This window comes from Salvelinus fontinalis, chromosome 28 (genome assembly GCF_029448725.1).
Source record: "Salvelinus fontinalis isolate EN_2023a chromosome 28, ASM2944872v1, whole genome shotgun sequence".
Classification (NCBI taxonomy): Eukaryota; Metazoa; Chordata; class Actinopteri; order Salmoniformes; family Salmonidae; genus Salvelinus; species Salvelinus fontinalis.
The window spans coordinates 2,016,647-2,031,300 of NC_074692.1; the positions used below are offsets into that span (position 1 = coordinate 2,016,647).

Genomic DNA, 14,654 nt, shown 5'->3' on the forward strand with positions numbered 1-14,654 from the left:
GCATAGGTTACAGTTCATGGTTCTTATTGATGTACATTAATATTTAGACTTTCTGAACTGAAGGTCATTAGGCCTATATTTGAAATATCTTCACGCCTAGAAGAGCCTCCAGGCTTCCGTCATAATGGTCAATTGTGAATTAGAGGGGGGAAAAGAATTACAGGGGTAGTTAGGATTTGTTTTAACCAGTCTGAATCATCCACTGGAGAAACTGATATGCTGGGGAAATTTTTACATAACCAACGTTCAATAGTAATTAGTCCCGTGCGAATAGGGCTTTAGCATACATTCAACATTAGGTTCAAGTTTAACAGCATTGTCGTTAATTCATTCAGGGTAAATGCATTGCATGGCTCAGTTACGGACAGTGTTCATAATCTCACGTCAAGCACACAAAATAAATGTAAAACATAACCATGCATTTCCTCCAGGAAGCAAGTGTTTACAACCATAAGTGATTTAGCTCTCACCACTCTTCGTCCACCCAGTGTGACCTGGTCCTAGATGCAGCCCACAGGAAGATCCCTAAGCCCAGCGAGGGCCCACGACAGGAAGACATTGTGGAAAGCATCATCTTCAAGGCTTCTGACGTGGTGGTGGTGCACTTCAGAGACGTGGACCTCAATTTTGCCAGTAAAAGTAAGGCCTACTGTCAAGACCTATACACTCCAGGTTGTCACTGTCCCCTAAAGTTGACTGGATGCACAAATAGATGTTTATTTGTTGGCCAATACAAAGATTGTGCTTAGGGTTGTTGTCCTGTTGGAAGGTAAAACCTTCGCCCCAGTCTGAGGTCCTGAGCTCTCTGGAGTAGGTTTTCAACAAGGATCTCTCTACTTTGCTCCGGTCATCTTTCCCTTGATCCTGACTAGTCTCCCAGTCCCTGTCGCTGAAAAACATTCCCACAGCATGATGTTGCTTCGACACAATCCTGTCTCTGAGCTCTACGGACAATTCCTTCAATTTCATACTTTTTTTTTTTTTTTTTTTTTTCTGACATGCACTGTGGGGACCTTTTATATAGACAGGTGTGTCCCTTTCCAAATCATGTCCAATCAATTGAATTTACCACAGGTGGACTCCAAGTTGTAGAAACATCTCAAGGATGATCAATGGAAAAAAGCATGCACCTAAGCTCAATTTCGAGTCTCATAGCAAAGGGCCTGAATATTTCTGTTTATTTTTAATAAATTAACCAACATTTCTAAAATCCTGTTTTCACTTTGTCATTATGGGGTATTGTGTGTAGATTGATGAGGAAGAAAATGATTTTACCTTCACTTTTTTTAAAAATGGATTGTCTGAATACTTTCTGACTGCACTGTATATCGCCACTAAACCTGTCAGGGCCCATACACTTCACAGTGAACTATGATACTCTTTCTGGGAGTTAGCATTGTAATCAAATCAACTAGTGACGTGGCACTGTGTGAAGGAGAGATAGGTTAGATCAGGGCTTCCCTACTTTCAAATCTGAAGCATTCCTGAGTGTCCAGGGATCTGATCTTGGATCAGTGTTCCTGTTCTCGCCGACCCAGTTTCCAGCTGACAAACGGCAAATGCCACATGTTAAGGCTTGCACACGTCTGCCGGTCATTTTAGATGCATACAATATGCAAACGTTATCTCCAAAACGTGATGGCCATGTGCCATATTGAACAGCTAACCCATAACCGTATCAGTAACCCATTTGTTTTGAAAAGGAAATAAACATAACCAAGTGGTTGGACTGGAAACCTCAATATACGCTGGTGCTTTAGGAAAAAGGTTGGGAACCCCAGGGGTAGGCTAGGTTTAGGCTACCTGTCTTCTCTCCACTGACCTTCTCTTCCATGTCTCTGTCTTCTCAAATGGGTGTAGTCTCTACCGACACAGGTAATATGTCTGTTTTCTGTTCTTGCACTTTGGTTCGTTGACACATTTTCATTTTGAAAGGGACTAAACTGTCATATCTCTAAAGCTTTGCGGAAATGCAAACTTTGCTAATGGACAATCCTCATATTGAACTTGTTTCAGTCAGACAGTATTTCAATGGAGGACCTACCAGTACCCCACCCGAATCTCGTTATTCTCTAAAGAGCTTTATTCTTCGAAGTAAAGCCAGAGGGGTGATTTTAGATAAACAAAGTGTGATTTAGACGAATCTATTGAATTAATTCAACTGAAACACATCAAAGTATTTAAACAGGTGTACAACGCAAAGATTTGTGCTGAAATATGGCACTTTTCTCTTCTGATCTCAAGTATAAGAATCTGGCTTGTACATTCTAACATTCATTTTGCTTATTCAATCAATTCTGCCTTATCCCGTTTCCAGGCAGGCCATAAGTCAAATATTTCATCCTACATGACTGCAATCTAAGTGCATGTTTTTTGTTGTTGCTTACCCTCATTGATTTCTGTACTCATTCTCCCTAATGTCAACCCTTTGATTTTGCTACCTCTGGGTTGTGACTGTCTAATGGCTAGCCTGACATGATCACTGCCAAAGCATAGAGCACACTTGCACTGTTTGTGTGTGTGTGGTACCCCCCTTAACACCTGCACAGTGTGTATGTGGTACCCCTCGACACCTGCACTGTGTGTGTGTGTGTGTGTTTGGCCCCTCTGTTTGCATGCGTGTCTGTCTACTGTATATAAATGTGAATGTGTGATGTAACATGTAGACAACTTCACGGATACGGCGGTGAGCGGCAGAATCAACGGGGAGCACAAGGAGAAGGACCTGGAGCCGTGGGATGGAGGGGAGCAGCAGCAGCACGTTGTCTCAGGCAGCCTGGAGTCCCTGGACACAGACGTGGTATAGCTTTCCATTTAGTGCTGTGCATGTACCGGGGTGTGTTCATTAGTGCACACTGTAGCAAAACGCTGTTACTCCCCACTCACCATCAGTTTACGCCATCTGACCAAAAACCTCTTTCTTCTCTCCAGTCTAATGGATGGGACCCGAATGACATGTTCAAGTACAACGAAGAGCAGTATGGCATCATGTCGACCTACGACAGCAGCCTGTCTACCTACACGTAAGCAGCACTCGCTTCTCTCATTCCATTCATGCCTCGTACAGGCACAGTCAAGTGTATCAAGGAGGAACTTGCCTCATCCACTACCAGTGTGTAGCACCCACCTAGCTTTGTTTGGGGACGGGTGTGTGTCTAAGGTTTGCCCTGTGCTGTGTTGCCCCATGCAGTGTTGCCCTGGAGCGGGATAACTCCGAGGAGTTCCTGAAGCGGGAGGCACGGGCAGCCCAGCTGGCGCAGGAGATCGAGGCCAGTGCCACCTACAAGGCCCGCGTGGCCCTGGAGAACGACGAGCGCACCGAGGAGGAGAAGTACTCAGCCGTGGTGCGCGGAGAGAAGGGAGAGCGGGAGCCACACACACTCAACAGGTGGGTCTCTCTGAGGGGGGAGTTCAACATAATTATACTGAACAAAAATATAAGCGCAACAATTTTAAAGATTTTACTGAGTTACAGTTCATATCTTTAATTTTAATTTAATTTAATTTCACCTTTATTTAACCAGGTAGGCTAGTTGAGAACAAGTTCTCATTTACAACTGCGACCTGGCCAACATGAAGCAAAGCAGTACAACAGCACAGAGTTACACATGGAATAACATGGAATAAACAATAAACAAGCCAATGACACAGTAGAAAAAATAAAGTCTATATACAGTGTGTGCAAAAGGCATGAGAAGGTAAGGCAATAAATAGGCCATAGAAGCGAAGAATTACAATTTATCAGATTAACACTGGAGTGATAAATGAGCAGATGATGATGTGCATGTAGAATAGAAGGAAATAAATTAATTAAGCCCTAATCTATGGATTTCACTTGAATGGGAATACATGTTGGTCACAGATACCTTAAAAAAAAAGGTAGGGGTATGGATCAGAAACCAGTCCGTGCCTCATGCAGCGCAACACATCTCCTTTCCATAGTTGATCAGGCTGATTGTGGAATGTTGTCCCACTCCTCTTCAATGGCTGTGTGAAGTTGCTGGATATTGGCGGGAACTGGAACACGCTGTCGTACACGTCGATCCAGAGCATCCAAAACATGCTCAATCGGTGACATGTCTGAGTATGCAGGCCAGAACCTGGACATTTTCGGCATCCAGGAATTGTGTACAGATCTTTGCGATGGGCCGTGCATTGTCATGCTCAAACATGAGGTGACGAATGGCAGGGCAATGGGCCTCAGGATCTTGTCACTCTATCTCTGTGCATTCAAATTGCCATCTATAAAATGCAATTGTGTTGTCCGTAGTTTATGCCTGCCCATACCATAATCCCATCGCCAACATAAGGACACTCTATTCACAACGTTGACATCAGTAAACCGCTCGCCCACACAACGCCAGACACGTGGTCTGCGGTTGTGAGGCCGGTTGGACGTACTGCCAAATCCTCCTAAACAACGTTGTAGGTGGCTTATGGTAGAAAAATTCAATTCTCTGCATTGTATAACAGCATTGTATACACATTTGTGAACCAAATTTGAGAGAAATAGCTTTTTGTGCATATGGAACATTTCTTGGACCTTTTATTTCAGCTCATGAAACATGGAACCAACACTTTAGGGAAAGGGGGAAACCTAGTTAATTGTACAACTGAATGCATTCAACTGAAATGTGTCTTCCGCATTTAACCCAACCCCTCTGAATCAGAGAGGTGCGGGGGGCTGCCATAATTGACATCCACGTCTTCGGCGCCCGGGGAACAGTGGGTTAAATACCTTGCTCGGGCAGAACAACAGATTTTTACCTTGTCAGCTCGATGATTCGATCCAGCAACCTTTCAGTTACTGGCCCAACACTCTAACCACTAGGCTACCTGCCGGTTGTAAAGGTTGCTACAGCCATGTTCAGACAGTCACTTGTAACTCGCTCCTTAAGTCATGCAGGGTTAGCATACTGCAGTGTTTTTAAGCTCTTGTTCCATTGTGGACATTTCAGAAGAGCGCTTGTAGGTTTATTGCAGGATTCCACCAATTCACAACTCTGATTTGACATTGTGGCAGTTGCATTAGTTTGTAACTAGTCCACCTGGGTCTCTGATCTCTCTATAGAGAAAACAAGTACATTCCCCCGGGCCAGAGGAACAGAGAGGGGATGTCATGGGGAGTGGGTCGTCAGAACTCCCCCAAGTTGGTCCAGAGCAGCAGCGGACCTCCGCGGCCAGGTCCCCATGACTACAGCCCCAGCTCTGGAGCCGACCAGCGGGTTGTCAACGGAGGTAAGGACCCCCTGTACCCTAGAGCACAGAACAATAATGATACCACACAATGACTGAGAATGAGATGGCACTATTGTCAAAGCTAGAGGAAGTATGCGTGTTGGGTCACCCTGGGAGAACCAGACTAGAAAAGTCAGTTAAGAACAAATTCTTATTTACAATGATGGCCAAACCCGGACGACGCTGGGCCAATTGTGCGCCGCCCTATGGGACTCCCAATCACGGCCCGGATGTAATGCAGCCTGGATTTGAACCAGGGACTGCAGTGACGCACGCTTCTTGCACTGAGATGCAGTGCCTTAGACCGCTGCAACACTCGGGAGCCATTTCCTTGATTCCTTGTCATCTCGCCTCCTTCTCAAAACCCATTAGATGAGGTCAGAGGGGAGGGACCTCTGACCTTCTCATCCAATGGGTTTTGAGAAGGAGGTGAGGAGAGAGAACATGAAGAATCAAGGAAATACAATTGAGATTCTCACCCTGAGTGGGTTGTTACAGGCATCCTATAGTTAGAGGGCAGTTGTGTGGACATCGCTTTGGCTGTCCTTGCATGGGTCCATCTCAGACTCTTGAATCTACCCAATCCCTAGTTTTCAGCGTTCCTTGTTTTCAGTTCACCGGTATGCTTACCAGTCTTCAGAACAGTTTTTCTTGAATATAAATCCTTTCCTTTTCCCGAAATGCAACATTTGAGTTGAGACTTTCTCCTGTAGGATTCAGGTTATTCTGACACAGAATAAGCACTGTGCAAAGCGCAAAAAATACTGTCATCCTCATTTAATCCTGCAGTGTGATTTTATTTTAATTTGAAACCTTTCTTTGACATTGAATATCTCCATGGAATGTGCTTGTTAGTCCAGGCCTATGTTTAATCTGTGTCTGTGAAACTGGCCCATATGGGTTTGGCCTTGCGTTTCAGGGACACGGGTCATCCTCTCATCCAAAAAACGTAATCACATGCATCTCGTCCTGCGTTAACAATTTGAATGTCAATTGAGTTTCGCTTCCTGAAATGTCCTCTTGTTCTGCACCTGCTTAAGTTTCTTTGACCATTTTCAAGTTTATACTGTTTTCATCAGAACATCACTGGAGTTCTTTCTTCTTTGCTGCGCTGTTTCTATCTCTCTCTACCTAAACCATTCTCCGCCTTTCCTTGAATCACCCTCTTTTTCCTCATAGACCTCATCCCTCCTATTTACCCGCTTCTCCCTATTATTTGTCATTATTCAATGTTTTGTCCTCTTTCTTTCTTTGCTTTCTCAATTGTCCCTATTAGGTACCGCCTCGTGGCCATCTCCCTGCCCATCTCCCTCCTTGCGTCCTCCTTTTTGCTACCAGTCAGGGCCCTCTCTCCCAACCAGGGTGGCCACACCCACCCGGCCTCCCTCCAGACCTCCCTCGCGGGCTTCCCGGCCCTCGTCTCACCCCTCCACCCACGGCGCTCCAGCTCTCGTCTCCACTATGCCCAATAGACGCATGTCCTCCGAAGGTAGCTACCTCCCTCCCAACAGAGTGGTTACACACAGAGCCACATGCACCGCTGGGCTCACTGAACTAGGTTGACACTGGGCTAGCTGTGCTACTGCTACTCGTAGTGTTTCGCTCACTAATCTCCTGACGCTGCTTTTGAGTCACGGCTTTGGACTTTGACATTTTTGTTGTTGTGTGTTTTCGTCTTCACCCTACCTTTCCTCCTCTCACTCGCTGTTTCTCTCTCGTGCTCTCGCTCTCGCCTCTCTCCCTCCTCAAATCACACCGATTTGCATTGTAGTGTGAATTGCGTGTGGTGTTGGTCACTCATGGCAGTCTCTCCAGGGGGCTGGGTCTCTGTGTGTCTCACTCACCGGTAACACTTCCATGTGTGGCATTGTGAAACTAGTGAAAGTCTTGCTGTCACGCAGACCGGTGAGTGCTTATGTCCACTGGGTGAATTGACGGCCATTGTATTGTTGAATGTAAATATGGTGTATGTATTCATGATCAGTGTTTCCCCTAGGATTTATTTTCAGCAGTGGTGACAGTTATTGTTGGGGGGGTGCGTGTGGGCATGGCCAATGGTGCGGTCTCCAACGGAAATTTTGAGGCCCTCTTGTCTGCAGAGACAAAAATGTATATGTTTTAAAGCAAATTTCCTGCAATTCTACACATTCTGTCTGGGGCTGAGAGAAGAAATTGTAGTTTATAAGCAATTTTCCTGGAATACTACACATTTTGCAATGGCTTATGCCTTGCTATCTGAGTGACTCAAATATTAAAACAAAATCAATGGGGGCCTGATTCCACAACATTTTGGGAATTTTAGATTCTCTTTAACTGTTTTTATACTGGCGGTTGTTAGTTCTCAAAGATGATTTTATAGAAAAATATATAGGTCCATTATCTTTACATTTTTTAAAGTTTACACTGAAAACGTTTTACCATCGTGAAAATGTTATAAAATACATTTAATACTGTGCATTCGGGAAGTATTCAGACCCTTCCCCCTTTTTTTACGTTACAGCTTTATTCTAAAAATAATCACATGTTTTTCCTCATCAATCTACACACACTACCCCATAATGACAGAGCGAAAATAGGTTTTTATACATTTTTGCAAATATGTAAAAAAAATATATATATTTACATAAGTTTTAAGTAAGTATACCCTTTGCTATGAGACTCGAAATTGAGCTCAGGTGCACCCTGTTTCCATTGATCATCCTTGATGTTTCTACAACTTGATTAGAGTCCACCTGTGGGAAATTCAATTGATTGGACATGATTTGGAAAGGCACACACTTGTCTATATAAGGTCACACAGTTGACAGTGCAAGTCGGAGCAAAAACCAAGCCAAGAGGTTGAAGAAATTGTCCGTAGCGCTCCGGGACAGGATTGTGTGGAGGCACAGATCTGGGGAAGGGTGCCAAAAAATGTCTGCAGATCCCCAAGAACACAGCGGCCTCCATCATTCTTAAATGGAAGAAGTTTGGAACCACCAAGACTCTTCCTAGAGCTGGCCGTCCGGCCAAACTGAGCAATCGGAGGAGAAGGGCCTTGGTCAGGGAGGTGACCAAGAACCCGATGGTCACTCTGACAGCGCTCCAGAGTTCTTCTCGGGAGAGGCGAAGGTCAAGAGCCTTGTGTCCTCCGAAACACTCCCCTGCCAAGCTGCACTGCTTCTTGACACACTGCTCACTTAACCCGGAAGCCAGCCGCACCAATGTGCAGGAGGCAAAAACCGCACAGCTGGCTACCAAAGTCAGTGTGCATGAGTCTGGCCCGCCACAAATTACTACAGCGCGCTGGGAAAAGGACATCCCAGCCGGCAAAACCCTCCCCTAACCTGGATGAAGCTGGGCCAATTGTGCACTGCCTTATGGGTCTCCCGGTCACGGCCCGGCTGCGACACAGCCCGGGATCAAACCTGGATCTGTAGTGACGCCTTTACCACTGCGCCACTCGGGAGGCCCACAGCTAATTTGATTGAACCTTTTCCTTTGGCAGGGGTGTCCCTGCTATCCCTGGTCCAACAGACGGAGCACTACTGGTACTAATGGATGATTGCAGTCCCTACCTCCGCTTCTATCTCAATGATGTGATGTCTCACAACAATCTCTCTCCCTCCAGGCCCTCCCAGGATGTCACCGAAGACACAGCGCACCCCACGCACCCACAGAGTTCCCCCTGGGGGTAGAGTACCTCCGGGAGTAGACTTCATGCCCCACAATGCTCCAGGAGAGGTGCCTGTGCCCCCGCCAACCCGCAGCAGCTCCGTGGTCAGCGGAGGTAAGAGACCACTCTCTCAGGATTGGGATGGGAATGACACCCCCTGACAATAACTTGGATTGTACAGAAATGTTACTCAAATAGCCACTGCATGGTCATAGTAGGCGCGTGTGTATTGTAGCTGTGAAGGCTATGTAGTGCAAGGGATGTAGTTCTGTGTGACTTTCAGTTAACAGCGTTCGTTGCTCTCTCCTAAAGTACACAGGCCTCGCTCCCCTCGGCAGAACAGCATGGGCGGGGCCACCCCTGGCCCTTCCTCCCTCCCCTTGGCCCAGACTGGGACCACCCCCGTAGAACCTGCTACCACGCAGTCAGCCTCATCACCCACTGCTGCTAGCCCCGCCCGGGATATGGCCGCCACTCCCTCAGCAGAGGGTAAGTCTGTTTGCCACATCCATGCAGAGTGTTTTTAAACATTTTTATACGTAGAACATTTTGGGAAGAGTTGATACACAATGGTAAAATTGTGGCTCCCCTTTTGCTGTGAGCTTAGGCTAAACCGTCTGAAACAAAGCAGTTTGCTAGGCCGCACTCGACGATAGAACTGAGGATGACTCTTTTCCTCTCTTTCTTCCGTCGATATAGCAAAAGAGTCTCGGGTCCAGGAGACGAGACAGAACTCCCCTACGGCCAACAAGGAGAACATGAAGCCTCTGGAGAGCCCCCCTAGTATCAGCAGACCCCTCTCTAAAGGTCTGCAGCGTGGACACGGCTCACTTTTTAGGAAGATTATATTTCAGTCTCAAACTAGCGGTGAAATGATTGACGTCTCCTCTCTCTCGCTCCATTTCTCTCTTTCGCTGCAGGACCCCCCTCCGTGGCACCAGACCACAGAAAACAAATAGACAACTTAAAGAAATTTAGTGTCGATTTTAGGGTAAGTTAAATGTCCTCACTATCAGGCATTTATTGTAGTGTCACTTTCCTTCATCAAGAGGTATTGACAGTAAAATACAGAAGTTGTCACAAAGAATCTTAAGATGTTTCTCAATATGCATACTACTGTCTCCACACTCTCATGCTCTGAGTGCTTTCTCCGCAGACGTTCTCTTGAGAATGTTCTTATGTGGAGAATACATCAAATATTAAATTTGATAGGGTGTCCAATCAAAAATGTCTATTTTTACCAATGGGTAAAATAATGTTAATTGTGTAGATAATTCTCTAAGAAAACCAATGGTCCAAACCTCATGTCTCTTTCATAATCTGTTCAAAAGTTTTTACCCTTGTAGGATGGCCAGAATTTGGGTGACTAAATCAATGGAGGCCAGAGAAAAAGTGGTCAAAAATAAAGAAAATTACATCATGTCAGCTAGGCTGGATTCTGTGCAAGAATTAATGCTACTGGTTACCTGACAGGCTCACTTTCCTGTTGAACTCGTCATCTTCTCCGCAGGACATAAAACAATATAGCGGTAAGATGGATATCAATTTTGAGAGATGACGTAGCGGATCTCTGAGATGTCAACGGAATGCTGAGCATACAACAAGCGTTTTATTTTCAAAGCCTTTTCTATTGAATTCAGCTCGTGTCATAACCTGTTAAAACAACTTCTAAAGACGACGACCACAACATGTAAAATTCTCAAGTTGTTCGCCCGAAACCTGCACAGCTATGGCAACAGAGCTCGGTGCTTATTATCGGATATATTGGGTTACGAAATACGATTTTTCTGATATACACCACTGTTCAAAAGTTTGGGGTCACTTAGATATGTCCTTGGTTTTGAAAGAAAAGCACATGTTTTGTTCATTAAAATAACATCAAATTGACCCGAAATACAGTGTAGACATTGTTAATGTTTTAAATGACTTGTAGCTGGAAACGGCAGATTTTTTTGTATTTTTTATGGATTATCTACATAGATAATCCATAATTGGCAACCATCACTCCTGTGTTCCAATGGCACGTTGTGTTAGCTAATCCAAGTTTATAATTTTAAAAGGCTAATTAATCATTAGAAAACCCTTTTGCAATTATGTTAGCACCGCTGAAAACTGTTGCTCACTGTGCTCAATAAAGAAGCAATAAAACTGTCCTTCTTTAGACTAGTTGTGTATCTGGAACATCAGCATTTGTGGGTTCAATTACAGGCTCAAAATTGCCAGAAACAGAACTTTCTTCTGAAACTCGTCAGTCTATTCTTGTTCTGAGAAATGAAGGCTATTCCATGCGAGAAATTGCCAAGCCACTGAAGATCTCGTACAACGCTGGGTACTACTACCTTCACAGAACAGCGCAAACTGGCTCTTAATGAAAGACCCCACTGAACGATTCAGAACATGATTAATCATATTTGTCTTGGTAAAATGTATTTTAGAACATAAGGAAGTGAAATTTAATCACCATAGTGCATTTTCACCCACTGGGCAGAGTGGGTGGACAACCTACATTTGAAAGGCACTCGCACTCCTCCCTGCTGTATTACCTCACGCTGGTTGCACCTCATCATTTACTGAACCTTTTTCCAGCCAGGACAATGGCAATAAACTTTACAAGATATATATGTACACAAAGAAAATGTTTTACTTCATAATTATCGGCTAGCTGTTTGTGAATCGTAATATCTAGCCAGCTAGTTGAAAGAAAAAAATAACTAAAACTAATGTCATGCTGTCAATTCTTCGTGGATAGCTAACTCCAATTCTTCATTGCTAGTCGTATTGACTTACTATCGGCTTGCGATCAAAACACTCTTTCTCGCTTTCTTTCTCTCGCTCAGTTGCAGTCCAGCTCTAACCCAGATCCACAGTTTGAGCAGATGATGACCAAGCCTTCACCAGATGCCGCGGGAGAAAAGCCCAAGGAGCTTCCTCTGGACAAGGGTTTGGAGGGGTCTGAGGAGGGCGGGAGCAGTAAGACAGGGAGCAGTAAGACAGGCAGCCCTGGAGCACCATCCTCCTCTACCCTCTGTCCTGCCACGGAGCAGAAGAGGGGGCCTGACGTGACCTCACAGGGTGTCCAGACATCTGCACCCACCTTCAGCGGAGGGGCCAAGCCTGAGGACAAAGAAGAAAAGGAGCCAGTCAAAGAGTGAGTGTCATGGCCACGCATTTGCTCCCATTATTTCTATTTGAGTTGGTGTTTTAGAATGGGCCTCTGAGGGTAAGCACAAATAACAGAATGTGGCTTTAAACGACAACTGACCAGCGAAAAATGTTGAGGGAAAAAAATAATTTTGTCTCGAGTTAACTATGTGTTCTTTTTTCCCGGTCCGCAGTCAAATCATGAAGTCGACTCTCAATCCTAATGCCCATGAGTTCAAACCCAGGGTGTTCAATACTCAGGTTAGTTGTCTGACTGCCCCAGTTACTATTCTCATCCTGCTTTTTGACATTGCCACTTGAGACAGACATTCCTTTTAAGGCTGTAGTGACTTTTATAGAGTTTCCCTGTCATGTGTGTGTGTGCGTGCGTGTGGCCTGCAGCCCAAGCCGGCCACCACTCCAACCCCCCCGCGGCCCCAGGGCCAGCCCAGCCCCTCCATCGTGGTGCAGCAGCCCCAACAAGTCTACAGCCAGACGGTCTGCTTCCCCCAGATGTACCCTCTGACCCCAGTCAGCCCTGGAGTTCAGGTGAGACACATGCACACACTCTCCATCCCACCTGTATGCCTCTGCAGCTCAGAAGAGTACTTGTGGAAGCTCAGACATACCCTTGAATGATAATTGGTTAATGATTGGCATGCAGAGTTCCTACGCAGCAAGGAAGATGTATGAGTGTTCTAAAATATTTAGTTGGCCTCCTTTCCTGTCATATCTCTCACTGTTGTCCTCTCTGTTGCATCAACCCTGCATCTCTCTCCTTGCAAGGAATGTACCATGCAACAGGAAGAAATGAGGGAGGGGGGGGGTGTATTTGTGTGGTCAGAATTTGGATATGCAGTTGTGGCATGCACATGTTGGAGGCCCTCTCCTCTCACTTTGGCCTGTCTGGTCACCGTTTCACCATTCCCCACTTTGATCGGTCTTCACCATCCCACAGCCATAAACTCATCGTGTGAAGTCATGTACAGTAGCCTACTGCTTGTTGATATTGGTTTGTGACATTTCCAGAGACTTTAGGTTGGTTCGAGTCGAGGTTGAATGAATGAATGTTTTCTCTGAATTGAATCTCATTTTTAAACTTTTCTGTAGCCTTGAAGATAAGTGTTTTGTTGTAGGGTAGTTGGAAGTAATGTAGAGCTCTGAGTGAATGCAGTTTGTGAGAAGTTAATCTGTTGTGAAATATATATAATGGTGTGATGGTGATTTCTCTGGACTAAGTGATTTATTGTTCTAAAATATATTTTGGTTTTGAATTTGCTATCAGAAATTGTTGGTAATCCAACATCGGTCATTTGAGTTCAGAGAATAATTTCTGGTTGAAGAAAAAAACGAGCAACTAAAGATTTTTTTTTTTTCTCTCTCTCTCTCCCTTTCCTCTCTCTCCATTAGAAAAGCATTATCTGGAAGGTTCGTGCATTTCTTAAGCTATCTACTTGTTTCTTACCCTTTTGCCAAAAATCCGTATGAGATGTTTTGCTTGCTTGAAAATGTCTCATCAGATGTTGGTTTGCCAATTTGCAATTGGCTACAGTTGTTATCAAGAACTTGACCTCATCCTTGTTTTAACAGCTTTCTTAAGTGACATTCTTACTCTTTTCTCCCAGGCCTAGAATAATATGACTAGTATTATGTCATTCTTGCTCACAGTTTACAAACACCGGAGCAATGCAGAGCATCTCTCACGTCTTTATTTGATAAGCCTGCAATAATGTTTGCAGATAGATATAGAATAAGAAGTGCATGGTCATCCAGGTTAGTAAATGGGCTATGTTGGAACCCATTGGACAGCTGCACTGTATCAATGTGGCCTAAGGTAAGTGCCCAGCCAACCTTTCTTCTCACTCCAAGTGAACAAGGAGTGTGGGTGGATGAGAAGGGAGTCAATGTTGAAAGGGTGGGAGAATCAATGTAAGGTTTCAGTTGGTTAAACGTTGTCTTCTTCTCATCTCTCAGTCTCCAGCGATGTACCATGTCCAGATGCCTCATATGACGGTGAGCCAGTCCAAGCCCTACAGACCAGGTAAAGGTGAGAATGCTCACTGCCAGTGCTGTCTGTCCCATGTAGTCCCCTGTCTTCACTAATAGCACAGTTCAGCATCTTGGTATGTCAGACACACATGCGTATAGGGTCAAAGTATTCTAGCAAACGCATAGTCAAAAGAGAATAAGACCACGTGTGCAGGTACATTTTTAGTTGTAACACCTGGCCTGCATGGGGTCGTAGCGGTGCTAGATATTGCTGTCTAGTCTGCTGGGGAGCGAACTGCTGGGGAGCTGCTCTGATTAACAGTGCTTTTGGAAACCATGTCACAGGTTAAATTCAGTACTGTAGACTAATATTGAATTTAAGAAGGCTGTCCCCCCCGTGAACATACAGTTGAAGTCAGAAGTTTACATACACCTTAGCCAAATGCATTTAATCTCAGTTTTTCACAATTCCTGACATTTAATCCTCGTAAAAAGTTCCTGTGTTAGGTCACCACTTTATTTTAAGAATGTGAAATGTCAGAATAATAGTAGAGAATGATTTATTTCAGCTTTTATTTCTCATCACATTCCCAGTGGGTCAGAAGTTTACTTACACTCAATTAGTATTGGGTAG

The 14,654-nt window shown here is 44.8% G+C and overlaps 1 protein-coding gene across 11 annotated transcripts in view; it reads left to right on the forward strand.

The window, feature by feature from the left end:
- Positions 1 to 14,654, forward strand: part of LOC129825942 (ataxin-2-like) — a 29,630-nt gene that overhangs the window by 10,754 nt on the left and 4,222 nt on the right. For 4 of the 11 annotated variants that reach the window (XM_055886087.1, XM_055886095.1, XM_055886093.1 and 1 more), the window contains 16 exons: positions 489 to 639; positions 1,861 to 1,875; positions 2,667 to 2,800; positions 2,932 to 3,023; positions 3,191 to 3,388; positions 5,072 to 5,238; positions 6,515 to 6,727; positions 8,846 to 9,004; positions 9,203 to 9,379; positions 9,590 to 9,697; positions 9,811 to 9,881; positions 11,728 to 12,038; positions 12,226 to 12,292; positions 12,434 to 12,580; positions 13,442 to 13,459; positions 14,006 to 14,072. In XM_055886087.1, the coding sequence (XP_055742062.1) occupies positions 489 to 639; positions 1,861 to 1,875; positions 2,667 to 2,800; positions 2,932 to 3,023; positions 3,191 to 3,388; positions 5,072 to 5,238; positions 6,515 to 6,727; positions 8,846 to 9,004; positions 9,203 to 9,379; positions 9,590 to 9,697; positions 9,811 to 9,881; positions 11,728 to 12,038; positions 12,226 to 12,292; positions 12,434 to 12,580; positions 13,442 to 13,459; positions 14,006 to 14,072 (2,095 nt within the window). Of the gene's footprint in view, positions 1 to 488; positions 640 to 1,860; positions 1,876 to 2,666; positions 2,801 to 2,931; positions 3,024 to 3,190; positions 3,389 to 5,071; positions 5,239 to 6,514; positions 6,728 to 8,845; positions 9,005 to 9,202; positions 9,380 to 9,589; positions 9,698 to 9,810; positions 9,882 to 11,727; positions 12,039 to 12,225; positions 12,293 to 12,433; positions 12,581 to 13,441; positions 13,460 to 14,005; positions 14,079 to 14,654 lie in introns of all 11 variants that reach the window. The other 7 variants (XM_055886086.1, XM_055886092.1, XM_055886091.1 and 4 more) reach the window with 5 other exon arrangements.